The sequence below is a fragment of the Mytilus trossulus genome, chromosome 2 (genome assembly GCF_036588685.1).
Source record: "Mytilus trossulus isolate FHL-02 chromosome 2, PNRI_Mtr1.1.1.hap1, whole genome shotgun sequence".
NCBI classification, from domain to species: domain Eukaryota; kingdom Metazoa; phylum Mollusca; class Bivalvia; order Mytilida; family Mytilidae; genus Mytilus; species Mytilus trossulus.
The window spans coordinates 85,274,449-85,295,105 of record NC_086374.1 but is presented as its reverse complement, the minus strand read 5'-3'; the positions used below and the strand labels follow the sequence as shown (position 1 = coordinate 85,295,105).

Genomic DNA, 20,657 nt, shown 5'->3' with positions numbered 1-20,657 from the left:
TTCATGTTTGATTAAAAGTGAAGATACTTCTGTAAATAGGGAAAATTTAAAAAGATTGACTGATTTATTGCTATTTGCTTTGTGTCCAGTGACAGATATTTCATAAATTCAAGACCAGGATATTTAATTAAGTGTTTAGAATGCACAATATAAATCCATCAAACCAAATTAAAAAAAAAAATTTTAACACTTGAATATAAATTTATTGCACTAAAGCTGTTTACAATGACCTTACCGCTACAGCTGAAACCAATTCTTACCTATAACCCAGCTATAGTATGTTCCTCCTGACTGTAACTGAAGTGATGTCAGAGTAAAGAATGTGTTTAAGTTAATGTTGATCAATGGTGCTACATTAAATGATTTTTCCACTGCTTGGTTTCCTTCTTGTCCACCAATCTAAAATATAACAAAAACAAAAATTAAAGTCATATGAAATGAGTGAGTGGTGAAAAATAATGTTTGTCCAATTCTTGAACCAATGCATGTATACATCATAAACTTAGTCCTCTGTAAACGATTTTATCATTATTTTCGCAAATATATCATATAATCGTCAATTTTTTTCTCTCTGTTTGTTATGGTTTAACAAATATGGCTGCTCATTAAATGTCGTGTTTTGAAGCCGATTATACAGATTGTCACCTTATAGTCCGAAGGACTTTTATGTCAAGTTTGTGAGTTAGAGACCCGGTTTACACATCAATAACCTCTAGAAAAAATGTGTTTAATCCTTATAATTCTTCAGCCAAACATACGCGATTATTAATTTACATTATTACTATGATGGCTACTATATGTACCATCAGAAGCACAATGGCATGTCGTAACTAAGGAGTACGCTGCCATCTTGACTTTCTAAAAAACTAAAATGTCCCATAAATGCAACAGAATCTAAAATGAAATAGCACCTACCTCAAAACCTTCATTTTAATTAGATACTATCCGAATTTGAAGCGTACAAGTAACGAAATAATCTTCCGTCTAAAAGTTTTCAATCGTATGACGTCGTGTTTTGCCATGACGTAAATTCGCCAAATCATACGTGAAATTTCCCGGAATTTTATAAAATTTTATTTTTTTACATTTTCAAAGCGTTATTGCATTAATTCAATTTCTTTTTTTGTTGTTATATATGCGTTATAATAGAAACAAATGTTATGCAATTGATTTATAATCTCAACTTGCTGAAAATCACAATATTCCTGCAAGAATGTGTATCACGCATGAATAGATTACGAAAGTAGTTTCAGAAATATGGTTTATTGAAGTGTAAACCAAGAGAAAAATTCTAATTGACCAATCCATTTCAAGTATTTATAGATATGCAAATGATATAAGAATTATTGAAAACTATCCATTTAGTTATAAAAAACATATGCAATTTTTTTTTTAATTTGAGGTTTCTTATGACTTTAAATGATTTGGTTATTACTTGGATTTAAAACATTAGCAAAGTATGTGTCTAAATATATAGGTCTATCAATATATAAAATGCTATATATCAAACAGTACTAACAAAATATTACTTACATATTGTTTGCAGTCAGTTCCAACAGCTTGTGTGTGATTGGACAGTCCTATATAATACATCATAATATCCAACTTAGATGTAAAACCTTCAAATTGTATATCTACGTAGGTATCAGTATTGATATAGTCTCCCATGATAAAAGAGCCACCTACAAAAGTAATTAATATATCAGGATAAAGTTTTAGAATGCTATATATTCATTGTTTTCAAAACTGTATTAGTTTTAAGCTAGTATGTTCTAAGTTTTATAGTACATGTATAAAAATAATTATTCTCTTCCAAGTTGAGTGTCAGATTTTTCTGTAACAACACACTAAACCTGTGCAAACATTTAAATTTTTATGAAATTATTTTCTAAAAGTTTATCATCATATAAGTTACAATCAAATTCTACAAATCTAAAGTTGAAAGGAAAAAAAATCTTAACATCAATCTTGTCTAAAATGCTGATTTTTTTGCCATATACAAATTATCCATCAGATTTTTATGCCCCACCTGCGATAGTAGAGGGGCATTATGTTTTCTGGTCTGTGCGTCCGTTCGTCCGTCTGTCCCACTTCAGGTTAAAGTTTTTGGTCAAGGTAGTTTTTGATGAAGCTGAAGTCCAATCAACTTGAAACTTAGTACACATGTTCCTTTTGATATGATCTTTCTAATTTTAAAGCCAAATTAGACTTTTGACCCCAATTTCACGGTCAACTGAACATAGAAAATGAAAGTGTCAGTTTCAGGTTAAAGTTTTTGGTCAAGGTCGTTTTTGATGATGTTGAAGTCCAATCAACTTGAAACTTAGTACACATGTTCCCTTATGGTATGATCTTTCTCATTTTAATGCCACATTAGACTTTTTACCCAATTTCACGGTCCATTGAACATGGAAAATTATAGTGCGAGTGGGGCATCCGTGTACTTTGGACACATTCTTGTTTCTGCTAAGTTTGATTAATAATTTCAACATACAAGAATAGTCTGCTAGAACAATCTTCAAATAAATTTCAATTTCACTCTTGCAGTAGAGTTTATATATAATGTGCATGGTAATTACTTGAAAAGGAGATTACTGAAAAAAGTTTAAAAGCAGGGAGACAATAGACAACCACTTGAATCTAAGTAATGAAAATATCTAACAACAAAGAACTTACCTTCAACACCACCATCATATCCAACATGGAAGCCATTAGATGTAACTGTGGCAACAGAATAAGATACACTGTAAGCTCTTACAGTGAAGTAATATCTTGCTAATCCTGACTCAAGGTTAAGATCATAGAATGTGACAGATTTGTTCCCACCAACATTTGTAAATGGTACAACATTATCCCTGGTTTTAGGAAATCTTCTGTCTGTTCCAACAGATACTTCATAGAAGAAGACCTGTTGTGTTTCACGCTGTTCCTCTGTTTTTGAGTCATCTACCTGATATCCAGGATTTCCTAAAATAAATATTGTAATGCAAACTGTATCACTGACTGTAACTAGCGAACACTTTTAATACAAATGTGTGCCTTACTTAGATATACCTTCAGATTTTGGTTTATGTTGTCCATTCGTTTATTAGTTCAACTGCGCATCTTGCATCTGCTCTTGGTATGAAACTATAAGAGATTCTTCATTGTTATTCATCTTTTCAATGTCTTCTGCAGCTGACAGTAACATGTCAAATGAATTGAAACTTACCATTTACTTCAGTTCTCCATGTATCTTTTAGGAAGACCACATACATTTCATTCAAAAATCAATATAAATGAAACCTACCTTCAACATCTACCTGAAATGAGGCAGAAGCTGGCAGACCAAAACCATCCCAGTTTGCAGTGACTTTGCGTTGAGAAGGAAGTATGTTCAAATCAAACCCTGTTATGTATCCATCAAAAACTTTGCCTGGAAGCAGGGGATCTTCTTCTATTGTTACTCCATTACTTCTGATAATGTAGGTATAATTCAAGGCATTTGTTACTCTCAACAAGGAATAATACAGTTCTCTGTCATTCAAATGGAGTCCATCAAGCATTCCGTTTTCTGAAACTGAGAAAAAAATATTCTGAATATTTATTTTTCTAGCTGCAGATAAAACATACTAATACAACTAATACCATTAAATGGTTGTAGAGTGGGGCGCACGAAGGGGACACAATTTTGCTGTTTTATGATTTTGGCTGAAATGGAAGAAATATGCTGTTAAGTTGTATTTTTATAACAAATATGATCATTCTTTACACTGAGACAAAAAAGCAGCACTTACTGCAAAGGACAGAAAAACTGACACAATTAACAGCCAATTTCCTGAATGAAAAACATAATTTCAAAGAAGTATTTCTTAGTAATTCTTTGACTGATTGCCCTTAATTTCAGCCCTTTACTTCTTTGAAATGTCTGCTAATCATCTGCTAATATGAGTCCCCCATTGACAAAACATCAGGAAATTTCAAACACCCTCCAACTTTTCAGATGATTATTTTCAAACAAACACATTTTCAATCTTCAGAATATTTTTTATTTGAAGTTATCTTCATAAAGAAATATCAGTATACTTCAAAAACATATAGACCTGAACATAAACTCAGTAGAAAACATGGAATGATATGGCAAAAATGAGCACCCCACTCTTCCAAGAATAGAAATAATTACAGTGACTTGACTGTTAGTGTTGCTATCCACCAATTGCAATTCATTCAAAATTTTGACCAAATTGCAATTTGCTCCCCCTATGTTCTATTTTTAGCCATGGCAGCCATCTTGGTTGGTTGGCCAGGTCACGCCACACATTTTTTAAACTAGATACCCCAATGATGATTGTGGCCAAGTTTGGTTTAATTTGGCCCAGTAGTTTCAGAGGAGAAGATTTTTGTAAAAGTTAACGATGCAGGACTACGACGGACGCAGGACGACAACGGACAAAAGTGATGAACTAAAAATGCATGTTTCAATTTGTTGTTAATCATGACAACAAAGCACCTCAATAAATATTAATACATTAGATAACATGAAATAATTGTTTAAATATAATTACCATGCATGTCTAGCCATTCAGAGATAACTTTTCCATCCAGCCTTTGTATCTGCCATTCATTTCTCACTGATGGACAAGGGTCACCTGACATATCCCATGATGCTCTTAGTGTGTCAAAACTCTTCTGGAAATCTCTGTAATAATATAGATATATTGGTTGGACAATAAAACATATTATTTTACTCTGCGTTAAAATGCCAGATTTTTATATGCTAATATGAGGGAGAAAATTTACCCTATCCCATTACTTTGCCTAAGTTGACAATGTTTTCTCTGGGTAAAAATCTGCTCTATCACCCTCTCAGCTATGTGTAATTTATATAGTATTGGCTGGCAGACAGAAAGATTAGGTTTCTGACAAATCTGAAAAGTGCTCACACATTTCAATTCATCTTGTCAAGCTGCTTACAGTTTACGAAATTATTTTATTTACAGGTACTACTGAAAATTGTGATTAAACAATTTACTGGACAAACAAACAGCAGATGGACAAGTTTAATGGTTATACTTATGAACATGATTTTTGAATTGAGGCTTTAATTGAAAGGAAATTTATGCTTAAAATCCTATTAAACTTTGAAAAGAAATAAATTAGTCAAAGTGTTACAACACACACTGAGGTAACATGAATGCTTCTCATGGTAAACAGATCAAGTTTAAATTATTTTCTTACACATCAACATAAGAGTTTTCCAGTACATCACTAATTGCAATATGTGATAATGGCTGAAGGCCTTGACTCAGGTAGGATATATAAACACCATTTGAAGTGGCTACACTTGAAACTCCAGCTCCATTTGTCCCTCTGATAGATACATAAACCTATAATATATACAGTAATTGTATAAATTAGATTCTACCACTACATCAAGTATGATACAATATTTATCCACTGGAGACACTTAAATTTTTTATTTTAAATCGTGAGGCTTGCCAAGCATTTTAGATATTAAAAATTTAACTGTCGAGAGTGGATAAATATCTTATTGCATGATATTTGGTGGTGGAATCTGTTTATTTTACGATTTTTAGACCATATGCAGACAACCTTTATCCTTCTTTTCAAATGAACTGCAAAAAAATGTGACGTCATCAGACATGGTAGCCTTTTTCGTGATGTCACAATAGCAATTTCAGAGGAAAGCAAGACAATTTAACGTCAAAATTTTATTTTGACCAATGAAGAACTGATATTAAAGAAACCACACGCTGATCAAAATAAAAATAATCAACAAATCAGGGAAAGGATAAATTGAGTAAGAAGAAGAGAAACAAATGTATGAGGCATACATGCTTGAAAAGGTACAGTAAGATGGCTGAACAGAAATCAACCAAAACACACTTTTCTGAATAAACAATTCATCAGTTAATAAATTTAATCAACAAGGCATGTTTTGAAAAAGGCGATCAAACATTGCTAAATTCAACTGGCCAGAACTCCACCTTTAGTGAGGGTGACCTTGATCTCTGATCTCAAAATCAAGTCATAATAAATTCCACTCCAATCAAGCAAGGGATACTAAAGTTATCATCTACAAACCATCTGCTTTTAACACATTGAAGGAAGGACAGATGAACAAACCATAAGCTCCTGATAGTTTGCATGGAACATAAGAAAGTAAACTGAATAAAACTTCCTAAACATTTGCTTTGTCAATGCCTTCATATCTTACATGATTTATTTTATTACCAAGTTTAAAAGAAATTTGATTCATAACATATCAGTTCATCCTAGCTTATGTTTTTAGTGCTTCATTTTGTTTTGTGTAATTTATTGCATGTGTATTATGTGTTGGATTGTTATGAGTTGTATTTTGGTTAGAAGCTCAATAGAGCTTATGTTATGTCCTTGTCTGTAAACTATGCCAACTCTAGATAGAGCTTATTTAACTATAATTTATCTAAATAGGCAGATAGACGGACAGTCCCAGAGAAATTTCTATATATCCTTACATTTTAATGCAACGATTCATTTTCTTTATCAGAAAATATTAATTAGACTATACAATGCTACATTTTTATATTTTTATGGAAAAATTGAGATATGATATCCTTTTTACCTTTCTATATCCCATCAAATTCAGACCAGATACTGTATAATGTCTAGCATCCTCAGGTATATCAAAGAAAGCTTTGATCTGTCCCCCACCTGGTGTTGTTCCTACTGCTATCTGGTACCTGTTATATTGTGATAGTAAAAAGTATATATCTAAACAACTGGAAAAAATAAGTGTAAGCGTTCTGCAATCTGTTAAAAATAAAACAAGAATGTGTTTGAGGACAAAAACACTCAAGATTTGTAATTTTTCAAGTAAAAAAGGGGCTCTAAACAGTAAATAACCTGCTGCCAAAATTTAAATTCTGTCGACATGTTGTGGTTCTTAGCATTAAAATAAAGTTTCAAAATTTTTGGATTAGACAAACTTTAGTAAGATTGCAGAAACTGATATTTTTTTCAATTTTCCAAGTTATAAAGGGGCATAACTCTTAGGTCACTCACTGCCAAAATTCGAATTCTGTCTGGTTTTTTTTTTTGCATTCAGTTTGAAGAAGGATAGATGGTCAAGGGTAACACTTAAATAATGCCCGGTTGACAGCAGAGGGGGCATACAAATCTATCTGAATTAAAGTTATACCACCATATTTAAACTATTCAAAGGACTTAACATGTCTATCCTTATCAAATTTATCTAAAAGAGATACAGTAGATAATGGATATAAGTTAATTGCTGCAGTTAAAAGAAGAAAACATACTTAAGTCTTCCGGAATGTAATTTTACTGTGACTTGACTGTTAGTGTTGCTCTACAGCGAGGGGAGCAACACTAATTTGCAAATTTCTGACCTGATTAACAGTCTGGTTTTATAAAACAAATTGCTATTTGGTCAGAAATTTGAATAAATTGAAATAGGTGGAGAGCTACACTAACAGTGAAGTCACAGTAATAAACGTTAAGATCAGTTATATATTGTAAGCAGGAAATAAAATTTGCAAATACACCTACCGGTAATGGACATGATCGAGATATCTATATCTAATTACATTGATGTCAAAAGAAATGGCTATAATCTTGAAATTCAGTTTCTTTATTCTTTTGGTTCAAGACATTAGCAAAAAAAACACCTGATTTAATGAAACAGATAATCAAATAGCCATCTCTATGAATACCAACCCAACAATTTCAGATTCATCATCAGAAAACAGCTGCCATGTTGCTGATACAGATGTGAGGGACTCTGAGCAGACGGCATCTAAGGAATCACATTCTGTAAAACAGAACATTATTATTTTTTAGGGACGAACGAACTGACGAACGAACAAACGAACAGAGGCACAGACCAGAAAACATAATGCCCCTCTACTATCGTAGGTGAGGCATAAAAATCAATCTAAAATTTATAGACCCTGGACGTTTTCGCTACATTGTAATAGTCTATATCCACCTGTCTACTGTTGAAGACTGTATGTTGAACTCTAAATGTTTTTATGATTGTTATTTTTGTTGCTGGGATGCTGTTTTATTGCTTACCCTCAATCTCCTTTTATCTGTACAATGAAACATGATTGAACCTCCTATTAGAACAATATGGTCTTCGTCAAGTCTATTTGACTGATACATACGTACCCCCAAAATAAGTTAACTGATTTTGACATTTTTCAAAAGGAACTTTGATTTGATTTCTCAAGTTCCTTAATAACAACTTTAATTTCAAAATAATTAAACATATTTGAAGTGAACTAAAGTGAAATCAAGTGCACAATAATTTCTCTATAAACAATTAAAATATACCCAAAAGGAATTGAAAGAAATAATAACCTTCATCTGTAGTGCAGATTTTAGCATTCATTGCTACAGTTTCACTGTTGTCTTTTACATTGATTCTATAAACTGTATGCAGGTCCACCACTTTCCCATGTTTAGGTGGTGTTGTATCAATGGAGATGGGTCCAGAAAATGCATATGTTTCCATATCTACTGAATTAACTGCTGTTACTGTAGCATAGTAGGATTTACCATGGTCTAAAAGATGATTCACTCCTAAGCAAGAAAAAATAAGAGTGTTAAAAAGTTATTCTCTTATGGTTGCGACCTGTTACCTATTTCTTGTATCAGACTGCAAGGAGTGTGATACGAAAAAGTGATACAGAATTCTGCCTTAATTTTCATTATAATGAAATTAGATAATTTGAGTTGATATCAACAGATATCCCATTCTCACTCATTGAAATATATAAAACCTACAATTAAAAATTTGAAAAAGGTTCCCCAGAACCATGTGTCTCACCTGTGATTGCTGCTGTCAGTGTAAAAGTGTAATGTTGACATCAAAAAGTAGTCCATTTATCAGTAAAATACAGAATTTCTTTTTCAAAAATCAAGCTTTTTCAGAGGCTATTTCTTGATCTTGAAGATAAGCTTCTGTCTAAGTTAATAACGATCCATGAAGCTTTACAAATGTATCATGTCAAACAATATTAATCCCAGACTGTCTGTAAATGTTTAATACCAAAATAACTAAAGATATTTAAAAAAACCACCCCACAATATATTACCTTTTATACTATAAAAAGAAACAAATCCACTGACATGTTCTTCAAATATATCTGAGGACCCTTGTTCTGATCCTAGTGAAATGGTAAATTTCTGGATAGGGCTCTCTTCATCTAAAAATCCTGACCATGAACACAGTATTGGGGTTTCCATCTGAAAAGTCAAGAAGTGAATATAACATATTTTATGAATAGAAAAAGAAAAGATTTGGGTTGGATAATCTTTTGGGAAAAATCGCAAATCTTTAATACTTAATTGATGGGGTAGGTGCTGGGTTTCTGTTACCCAGACCTTTTCATATGTTGTGTAGGTAAAAATGTAACTTTTCCCATATTGTTTAAGTTTCATTTGGTGTGTAATGTAACAATGGAAGGCCAAAGTGCCAAAAAAGAGCAAATTTGGTTGATAAAACACAACTGGGAACACCAAGAAAGATGAGAGATGGAGTTATGGAAACTTTATTGACCTAATCATATTTTTCTGATAGATTCCCAGCCTATTTACATATTTTAAAGCTTGAAAAGGTGATCTTTCCAGTGGCACGTCCTATTACCTTGTAAATCTTCAGTAAGAGTGTGGAAACAAAAAAAATAGTTTTTTTCCAAGTTTTAAAGGGGCATAACTCTAAATCAAGATCTGTAAGTGACTCACTTTCCAAATTATAACTCTGTCTGCCAGTTTTATTCTTGGTATTGTGTACAAGTTTTATCAAATTTGCATGAGGTAAATTTAAGTTAGGAGTGCAGAAAGTAAAATGTGAGGGACAGAAGGATGGAAAGACGGATGGCAGGATGTACAGAAAGATGGACAGTTAAGGCTAACACTTTTAAAATGCCCTAGTTGCCTATGGCCATGGCATATAAAGCCCTGCCAACTCTTTAATTACAGAAGACAAAATTAGGTAAGGAATGAATGACATACTACTAATGTTACACCATTATTAAAAGTAACTAGGACTAACTCAAAACCTGCACTCTAAAGTAATGTGAAGGAAGCATTTTTATGACTCTCAGTTATCATGGTTATGATACTTCTTATCTAATCATACAGCTTTGTATTGTTTTTACCCCTATGTATTCTGGACAAGTAACATATCCTCTTCCTGGTTTACTGGTATCAATGATAACTGAACCAAATGTAGTTCTACCAATCATACCAGCTTTATCTTCTGCCCAGATACTGATTATATTTGGTCTACCTACAATAAAAAAAGTTCCATACATGAATATAACTACAATGTAAAATGGACCTGCACTGTGGAACATAGAGACACCAATATCTGAAGATATGCAATTCATTCTATAATATTATGTTTAGGAATAAGTAAACACTAAAGGAGAAAACTTCATTCTAATTATTTTCTTGTTAAAAAAAATAGTTTAAAAGTAATACCTACAGTATTGAAATATAGATTAATTTAAATCAGAACATTATAAAGACTTATTCATAAATCAAAAGAATTTGTAATTCAGCTATGATATTATGAAGGTATGTTTATAGTGGGTGGCATACCCGTAGCCAGGGGGGTTCGGACGAACCCCTCCTTGAAAACAAATTAGCACTGTTAAAGTCAATGTTCTGTTCGAATTATGACTGTTAAAGTCAAGTTTGTAAGTTCAACGAACCCCCCTATGGAAATTCCTGGCTACGGGCCTGGGTGGTAAAAGTTATTTTAGTACAACAGGTTTTGCCATTTTTATTATACGTGCAGCTGTGAAAGAGGTTCGTTATTCACTGTGTTTCCTGAAATCGGTAAAAAGATCAACATGCAAGACATTTTTAATTGTTTGTTCATTGTGAAATAGCAATTTTATTTCGCGTTCTTCATTGCCGATACTCCCCTTTACGCCCATCTTTATAGATGCAACTATTTCATTAAAGTAAACTTTAAGATTTATAAATTGTTATACAATAATTTCTTGTCTTCCTTTTTAAGTACAGTCCTTTCAGAGAAGTATTATTGTACTGTTTCATGTACATATATAAACCAGATGCTCCGCAGGGCGTAGCTCTATACGACCGCAGAGGTTGAACCCTGAACGGTTGGGGCAAGTATGGACATAACATTCAAGCTGGATTCAGCTCTAAATTTGGAATGTGATTAAATAGTTGACACAGCATAGGTTTCTGACACAGAATGAATGTGTTCTAATGAAATTAAATTTTTTGTTTTCTCTTAGAGCAATTCACTATGCTGTTGAATATTATTCCTCTCAAAAAAATGTTTGAAGAAATTTTCTTTTTATTTATGAAATTTCAAATGAGAAAATTGAACCCATTTTTTTTAATCACATCCCCCTTTCCCTTATTCCAAAACTAATCTCAATTAAAATTTCTAATGGAGTTTGCAACAATTACTACTCATTTAAATACATCATAAAATATTAAGATGTAAAAAAAATGCTTGTTATCACTGAATGGTAAAGATTATTTTAATTTATCAGTTGGTAGTAAAAAGTGAATATACATTGTATATTGTATATATAACAAAGATTTAAGTTGATTCTGGACAAAGAAAGATAACTCCAAATAAATAAAATTTGTAAGGGTTCCGCGGGGAACCCAGTGTCTCGCCCACTTTTGCTGTAAATCGCCTGCTCAACAAAAATGAGGAAAAAAATCAATAAAAATTTTCTCTTGATACCATCTTATGATTGTAAGAAGCTTCTGTTTAAGTTTGGTGAAAATCTAGGATAGTTAATAAATCTAATGAATATTTTGAAAACTTTAACTGCAAACTGTATGTAATGTTAACTTAAAGAAAAAAAAAGTCCATTTAAAAATAGAATACAGAAAAAAGGGAGTTATCTTTTTACAAAATTTACTTCTGGATACTATTTTATGATCATAAATAAGCTTCTGTCCAAGTTTGGTACACACCCAGGAAAGTTTAAGAAAGTTATTAAAATTTTAAAAACTTTAACCACAGAGTGAATGTAATGTTTCCCAGCAGAAAAACTAAGTCCATTTAAAAGTAAAATACAGAAAAAATGGATTTATATTTTTACAAAATTTACTTCTGGATACTATCTTATGATCATAAACAAGCTTCTGTTCAAGTTTGGAACAAACCCAGGATAGTTTAAGAAAGTTATTAAAATTCTAAAAATTTTAACCAAAGAGTGAATGTTATGTTTCCCCGCAGAAAAAACTAAGTCTATTTATAAGTAAAATACGGAACAAATGGAATTTTATTTTTACAAAATTACTTCTGGATACTCTCTTATGATCATAAACAAGCTTCTGTCCAAGTTTGGTAGAAATCCAGTATAATTTAAGAAAGTTATTAAAATTTCAAAAACTTTAACCACAGAGTGAATATTTGTTGACGCCGCCGACGACACAGACGACGACGGAATGTAGGATCGCTTAGTCTCGCTTTTTCAACTAAAGTCGAAGGCTCGACAAAAAAATTCTTACAATTAGATATTTCTTGCTTACTATTCTGAACAAAGAGAGATAACTCTAATTAAAAACAAAATTGCTATTTCACAATATTTTGCAATAAGATATTTCTTGCCATTGCGCAATACTGTGCAATTGAAAAGACTTGCTATTGCACAAAACTTAATATAATAATTTTAGATCCTGATTTGGACCAACTTGAAAACTGGGCCCATAATCAAAAATCTAAGTACATGTTTGGATTCAGCATATCAAAGAACCCCAAGATTTCATTTTTTGTTAAAATCAAACTAAGTTTAATTTTGGACCCTTTGGACTTTAATGTAGACCAATTTGAAAACAAGACCAAAAATGAGGAATCTACATACACAGTTAGATTTGGCATATCAAAGAACCCCATTTATTCAATTTTTGATGAAATCAAACAAAGTTTAATTTTGGACCTTTTGAGCCCCTTATTCCTAAACTGTTGGGACCAAAACTCCCAAAATCATTACCAACCTTCCTTTTATGGTCATAAACCTTGTGTTTAAATTTCATAGATTTCTATTTACTTATACTAAAGTTATGGTGCGAAAACCAAGAAAATGTTTATTTGGGTCCCTTTTTGGCCCCTAATTCCTAAACTGTTGGGACCTAAACTCCCAAAATCAATACCAACCTTCCTTTTGTGGTCATAAACATTGTGTTTAAATTTCATTATTTTCTATTTACTTAAACTAAAGTTATTGTGCGAAAACCAAGAATAATGCTTATTTGGGCCCTTTTTTGGCCCCTAATTCCTACACTGTTGAAACCAAAACTCCCAAAATCAATCCCAACCTTTCTTTTGAGGTCATAAACCTTGTGTCAAAATTTCATAGATTTCTATTAACTTAAACTAAAGTTATAGTGCGAAAACCAAGAAAATGCTTATTTGGGCCCTTTTTGGCCCCTAATTCCTAAAATGTTGGGACCAAAACTCCCAAAATCAATACCAACCTTCCTTTTGTGGTCATAAACCTTGTGATAAAATTTTATAGATTTATATTCACTTTTACTAAAGTTAGAGTGCGAAAACTAAAAGTATTCGGACGACGACGACGACGACGCCAACGCCAACGTGATAGCAATATACGACGAAAATTTTTCAAAATTTGCGGTCGTATAAAAAGTATAAGAACAGCAGAGTGGGTAAGCACACATTATCTAAAGTGAAACTGTGCTTCTTTACCTCCATTTAGATTCTTTGATAATATAAATAATTACAGATGAATAACAATTCAACCAACTCATACTTCTTAAATGATTTTAGCAAAACTATATATACCTGTAATATCAGGTGTTACAGTACCAGCTTCCATGTGACTAGTTTGTGTAGAGGATATATTTACTTCTGATCTAAGTGATATGTCCTCTGCATATGGATATGTCCCAACAGAATACCAGGCCCTTGTTACTTCACTGTCTGTGTCATTGTAGTGCCACATTGCAGACAGAGAGTCAGATGTACTTTTATACATTGATGTACTTGAACCAATTTCACCATTGTTTGCACTTGTATCAGAAAGTCTGGTTAATAAGAAAAGAGTTACATGACATACCAGTGATCTATTGGGCCTCCAGGTGTCTTCTTTGTTTTTTTTGTTTTTTTTAAACCCATCAATAAAATATGGATACAGTACAAAATAAATTATTTGACTCAGAAAGTAAAATAGATATATTCTAAAACAATAGAAATAGTGACTACATGCACAAGAATTAATATGGGATAGTATAATGAAATGAAAATTGTCAATAAAGGAAGGACAAGAAAAAAAACCTGTTCAGATATATAAACATTTTATAATAACTACCTGTCCAAAACAATGTCTGGTGGTAATAAGTCTACAGTTATTCCATCCGATACAGACTCAATAATACTTCCAGCGTTAGTAACACCTCTAATGGTAGAATAATATATACTTCCAGGCTCCAGCTGAACATTTACCTGTGCATATCCAGAGCTTGTTAGACCTAAAAAATTTAGCAAAATTGAAATTAATACATTTTTTTCAAAGCCTATATTTTGATATTCATGTGTGCTAAAATGAACTGCATATCAAACAAGAGGCTCTCAAATAGTCACACACTTGTTATTTTTTGCTTAAATCTTTCATCAAAAAGTATTTTTGCTTTTCATAACATCTTAATGAGTAGCCTAGAAATTCCATTATAATGTTCATTTATATCTGTCATAATTTCCTCAAAAGCCAAAAAAATGCATTTTATCCCAATGTTCCATAGTAGCTATGTTTCTTGACGTACAAGGAAATAGGATGCAAAATTTATTTTTGGATACTCTGAAAGCAAACTAGATAAACAAATTGTAAAAAATTATCTTTAAAGGGCAATAACTCCTCATGGGGTCAATTGACAATTTTTGTCTTTTTATCTTATTTGTAGATCTTACTTTGCTGAACATTTTTGCTGTTTACAGTTTATCTTAATCATAAATAATACATGTATTCAAGATAATAACCCAAACCTGCAAAATTTCCATAAAATCATAAATCTTGTGGCAGCAACCCAACTATGGGTTGTTAGATTCATCTGAAAATTTCATGTCTGATAGACCTAGACCCTAATAAACAATTTTACCTCACATCAGATTTGCTCTAAATTCTTAGTGTTTGAGATATAAACCAAAAACTGCATTTGACCCCTATTTCTATTTTTATTCGTTAGTGTAAACATATTTATCTATAGTGGATTGGGAAACAAGTTTTGCAACTTATATTAATATCTTTCCACTTTGGGGGTGCGAGTGCTGCCTTGTAGTGGCATTAGCCTGTTCTTTTTCGAAATCTACAAGGGTGTCTTTTACGTGCAAGAGATATGACTCTCTCTTAACACGGGTCAGCAATTTATCATCCCCAACTGACAGACTATCATCGTTTCCTCAAGACCATACTCGCAAATGGTGTCAAGGGAGAGCAAAAAATTCTGTTACTGAAATTTTCATCCTGGAATGGGAATTAAACCAGGAACCTTTGTGTTAGTAGTCCTTTGCAGTAACCACTTCATCACAGCTCTCTGTATTTTTGTCGAGCCTTTCGACTTTAGTTGAAAAAGCGAGACTAAGCGATCCTAAATTCGGTCATCGTCGGTGGCGGCCATGCGTCCACAAATATTCACTCTGTGGTTAAAGTTTTTGAAAATTTAATAACTTTCTTAAACTATCCTGGATTTCTACCAAACTTAGACAGAAGCTTGTTTATGATAATAAGATAGTATCCAGAGGTAAAAATTGCAAAAATTAAATTCCATTTTTTCTGTATTTTACTTATAAATGGACTTAGTTTTTCTGCTGGGAAACATTACATTCACTCTGTGGTTAAAGTTTTTAAAATTTAAATAACTTTCTTAAACTATACTGGATTTCTACCAAACTTGGACAGAAGCTTCTTTATGATAAGATAGTATCCAGAAGTAAATTTTGTAAAAAAATAAATCCATTATTCAGTATTTTACAATTAAATGGACTTAGTTTTTCTGCAGGGAACCATTACATTCACTCTGTGGTTAAATTTAAAATAAAATTAATAACTTTCTTATACTATTTTAAATTTGTACCAAACTTGGACAGAAGCTTGTTTATGATCAAAATCTAGTATCTAGAAAGGAAATTTTGTTAATATTTTGTACCTATGTTTCCGTATTTTACTTATAAATGGACTTAGTTTTTCTTCCAGTTAACATAACATATAGTCTGCAGTTAAAAGTTTTTAAAACATTTATTAGATTCATAAACTATCCTGGATTTTTACCAAACTTGGACAGAAGCTTCTTACAATCAAAAGATAGTATCAAGAGGAATATTTTTATTGATTGTTTTCTTCATTTTTGTTGAGCCTGGGAGTTACAGCAACAGTAGGTGAGACACTGGGTTCCGCGGAACCCTTACAAATTTTTATCCATTGACTTAAGGCGAAGTGTAGGTAATTAAACTACACAATGGATTTTTTTAAAATTTCACATATGAATTCTGCTTGTAAAATTACTCCAGAAAATAAAATAAAACTAGAGGCTCTCAAGAGCCTGTGTCGCTCACCTGTTACTGTATTTACTGATGTAGATCATCTTGGTTAGTAGGTGGGGTCATTAGACACTTTTTTTTTAATAGATACCATAGTAATGATTGTGGTCACATTTAGTTTAATATGGCCCATAGTTTTAGAAAAGAAGATTTCAAGTTACAAAAATGACAAAACGTTGTTCAAAATTGACTATAAAGGACAATAACTCCTTAAGGGGTATTCTTACAATTTTTATCATGTTTGACTTATTTGTAGATCTTAATTTGCTGAACAAAATTGCTGTTTACAGTTTATCTCTATCTATAATAGTATTCAAGATAATAACCAAAAACTGAAAAATTTCCTTAAAATTACCAATTTTAGGGCAGCAACCTAACAACGAGTAGTCAGATTCATCTGAAAATATCAGGGCAGATAGATCTTGACCTGATAAACAATTCAACCCTATCAGATTTGCTCTAAATACTTTGGTTTTTGAGTTATAAGCCAAAAACTGCATTTTACCCCTATGTTCTATTTTTAGCCACTGCGCAGCCATCTTGGTTGGTTGGCCAGGTCATGCCACACATTTTTAAACTAGATACCCCAATGATGATTGTGGCCAAGTTTGGTTTAATTTGGCCCAGTGGTTTTTGAGTTATAAGCCAAATACTGCATTTTACCCCTATGTTCTATTTTTAGCCATGGCAGCCATCTTGGTTGGTTGGCCAGGTCATGCCACACATTTTTTAAACTAGATACCCCAATGATGATTGTGGCCAAGTTTGGTTTTATTTGGCCCAGTGGTTTTTGAGTTATAAGCCAAAAACTGCATTTTACCCCTATGTTCTATTTTTAGCCATGGCAGCCATCTTGGTTGGTTGGCTGGGTCACCGGACACATTTTTTAAACTAGATACCCCAATGATGATTGTGGCCAAGTTTAGTTAAATTTGGCCCAGTAGTTTCAGAGGAGAAGATTTTTGTAAAAGTTTACGGACGACGGACGACAGAGTGATGAGAAAAGCTCACTTGACCTTTCAGGTCAGGTAAGCTAAAAAGGGGGTAACCGTTTTCGTTTTTTAGATACGAGCCGTTGAAATTAACAGCATGACACTCCAAAAATACAAAGGAAATATATAGGGAAAATCGTCAAAATTAGCAGATGTTTTTACATTATCAAGATTTTCTATTTTGTTGGTCAATAGAAATAGAAATAGTCAATAGGAGTAGAATTGTCACATAATTATTTATTTATTATTCTGTTGTGAGGCGTTTTTACAATCTGTTGATATCATAAGTTTTACAGGAAATGTCTTCCATGTCCTACGCGTCTAAAACAAAAACAAATCAACTGGTGTGTCCTTTCTTGTAGTAAGGCTCCAGATAACATGCGTAACTCACGTCGCACGTTATTAATCCGCTAGGGGCGTGCAATTACGTACACTTCGCCTTAAAGGTGTACAATAATATTTAGTACACTTCCTAGTATTATTCAAAAATCAACCAAAGGGTTTACTGAGTTAAAGTAAAAAGGTAATCTCTTGACATTACCTGTAGGGCAGTAAAACCTTGATTAGGTGGGGTACCCTGGCTATGCAATATGTATAAATGATCAGCCAGACAGAATGTGGACATTTATTCATGCTATGTGGATGGTAAATATTGTTCTCAACACTTTAAAAAACAAACTTGTATTTATTCAATGAGACATGTCACTTTGCAAACATTTAAATACCCAGGTAAACACCAACTGATTCTGGGGAAAGGTTTTATTTCCTGCCCAGTATTTCTTGGTGTTGTTTACTGAGCTGATTAGCTGAAACTACTGATGTTAAAAGTTGTTGTTTTGATACAGCTAAGAATGATACTCACACCTCCTCAATAAAAAAAAATTAATGTTACAATGAGGCAATCAAAGTGCTATGTTAATCGTCCAAAATAATACTGATATGTATCTTAATTACCATCTCCAGCAATATTTTGCTCTTCTACGTGTGAAATTCCATCAGCTGAAAATGTGGTAACATCTTGTCCACCTGGAGTTGTTCCTACAGCCCATTCATAGGCCATAACACCATGAAGGTGGCTCTCAAATCCTGTAAACTGTACACTGACTGTAGAAGTGTCAGACTGGTAATCGATGTCAACACCAATGTCAGATACAGGATCATAGTCTGTTCCATCTGTACCATCAATAACTATACCTAAATAATTAACTCATTCAAATGAAATATTATTTCTGATTGTGAAAATAAACCCCTTACCCCCTTTTACCTTAGTTTTTACTAATGTTATGTAAAGTTTGCCTCTCTGTTTTAGAGACTCAAGAGTCAGAAATACATCTAGAATATACAATTGACAATAAATAGATGAAAAATATGTTTGCAGAACGAATTTTGTGTGATGCATTTATTATTATTCAAACATAAACCTCACTAAAATCGCCTGTTTTGTCAGCTGGGGTCTTTGTAGTAATGTCAGTGATATGTAGGGATAATCCATCTATATATTTACCTGCATTGTCAGCTTCCATCAACCGTTATTAGTGTTGAAACCACAGGAGAGGAAGTTCTCCCATTTAACTTACCAGTACATAATATAGTTTGGTCTTTGGATCAATGTCAGTGACATTTATAGGCCTAATACATCTATATATGAACCTGTTTTCCCAGCTTCCATCACCACTATTGGTGTTGATGCCACAAGTGAAATTGCATGACCAGTATAATTCACTGCTGTCAAACTAACATAGTAAACATGGGACTTGGTGACATTGATACCAGTGATATTCCATCTAAATATTTACCTGCTTTGTCAGCTTCCACCACTACTATTGGTGTTGACACCACAGGTGAACTTTCAAGGCCAGCACCATTTACTGCTATTAAACTAACATAGTAAACTGGGGTCTTGGTATCACTGTCAGTAATATCCAGGGATAATCCATCTATATATTTATCTGTCTTAAGCCCAATTTCTGTCCATGACTTAACCTCAGTTCCACCTTAGAATGTAAAGAAAAGTATTCATAAAACTGCTATGAAGGTAACTGAAAATGACTTCTATGTTGTCCAGATGTTTAAGGGAGAGGTCAAAATATTCATGAACCTTTGTTCTGTGTATCCATGTGTATGATGGGTTACATAATTTCAGTTCAAGTTGTTTTAGAAAATTGTGTTATCTTTTTGAATTATTGTTGAAAGGTTCAGAAAAGTTATTGATGAAACTTATTTTGAGATAGATAAATATGGGTCCATTTAAACTTTCAAAAGATTAAATATGTCCAATTAATATTTTGCAAAGACCACATTATCAGGGTTGATACATGTTGCAATGTGGAAATTGTTTCTTGTTTGTTTGTTTAAGCTACAAATTTTATTTAAAAATGTTTGTATCATAAATTGTATGCACAAATATCCTTTTTGTAATATATTAAAGAATGCTCAAAGCTATTATGGAGCACAATAAAAAGCTATTAGGGAGGTCAAAATGAAATGTCTCCTGTAAACACCTAAAATAGTGAATTGCATTTTATCATCTTAAGTACTTCCATCACAACATTATTTTGATTGGCTGTGAAAAATATGTAACCTCCCAACGTTTTAATATTACTTAACATATACCTGGTGAGGATCCAACAGCTATTTTGTAACTAATAACCCCAGACTCATGATCTGATGCTCGCCATGCTGCTTTTATACCATTTGTATCTGCTTGCCAAACATAGCCATACACAGTCTGCTCTTCATCGTCTGATAATGTGTTGACATGAAGCCAGTGAATCTATATACAGAAACAAGCATCCATGTATTATATAGAATAAGTAGGTGTGGTATTATTACCAAAGAGACAACTATTCACTTAAATCCAAATGAAATGGATGTATTGAGAAACATTAGGGTATTGTCAGCTTCAATGAGCAAACCAAAAACCAAAAAAGGACTGACATGAAAAATGCTAAATAAATTCAAACCAAAATTACCATACACAACAGCCTGAATGATTGATTTCTAGCAGGGGAAGTATAAATGGCCTTAGCTTGATATTCTACCTTGTCAAAGTAACATATGATTTCTCTGCCTTATACATGATCAACAAACTGCCCAGTCAAATTATC

At 32.6% G+C, this 20,657-nt stretch overlaps 1 protein-coding gene across 1 annotated transcript; it reads right to left on the bottom strand.

The window, feature by feature from the left end:
* Positions 1 to 355: 355 nt before the first annotated feature.
* On the bottom strand, positions 356 to 20,159 carry LOC134706047 (uncharacterized). Its single transcript, XM_063564755.1, has 16 exons — positions 20,153 to 20,159; positions 19,347 to 19,544; positions 18,505 to 18,744; positions 14,337 to 14,496; positions 13,811 to 14,052; positions 10,164 to 10,294; positions 9,099 to 9,249; positions 8,362 to 8,583; positions 7,717 to 7,810; positions 6,605 to 6,722; positions 5,218 to 5,366; positions 4,545 to 4,678; positions 3,290 to 3,559; positions 2,677 to 2,967; positions 1,530 to 1,682; positions 356 to 399 (listed from the first exon to the last, which is right to left on the bottom strand). Exons 1-16 carry the CDS (start codon positions 20,157 to 20,159, stop codon positions 356 to 358), a joined length of 2,604 nt encoding a protein of 867 aa, XP_063420825.1.
* Between the last annotated feature and the right edge of the window lie 498 nt (positions 20,160 to 20,657).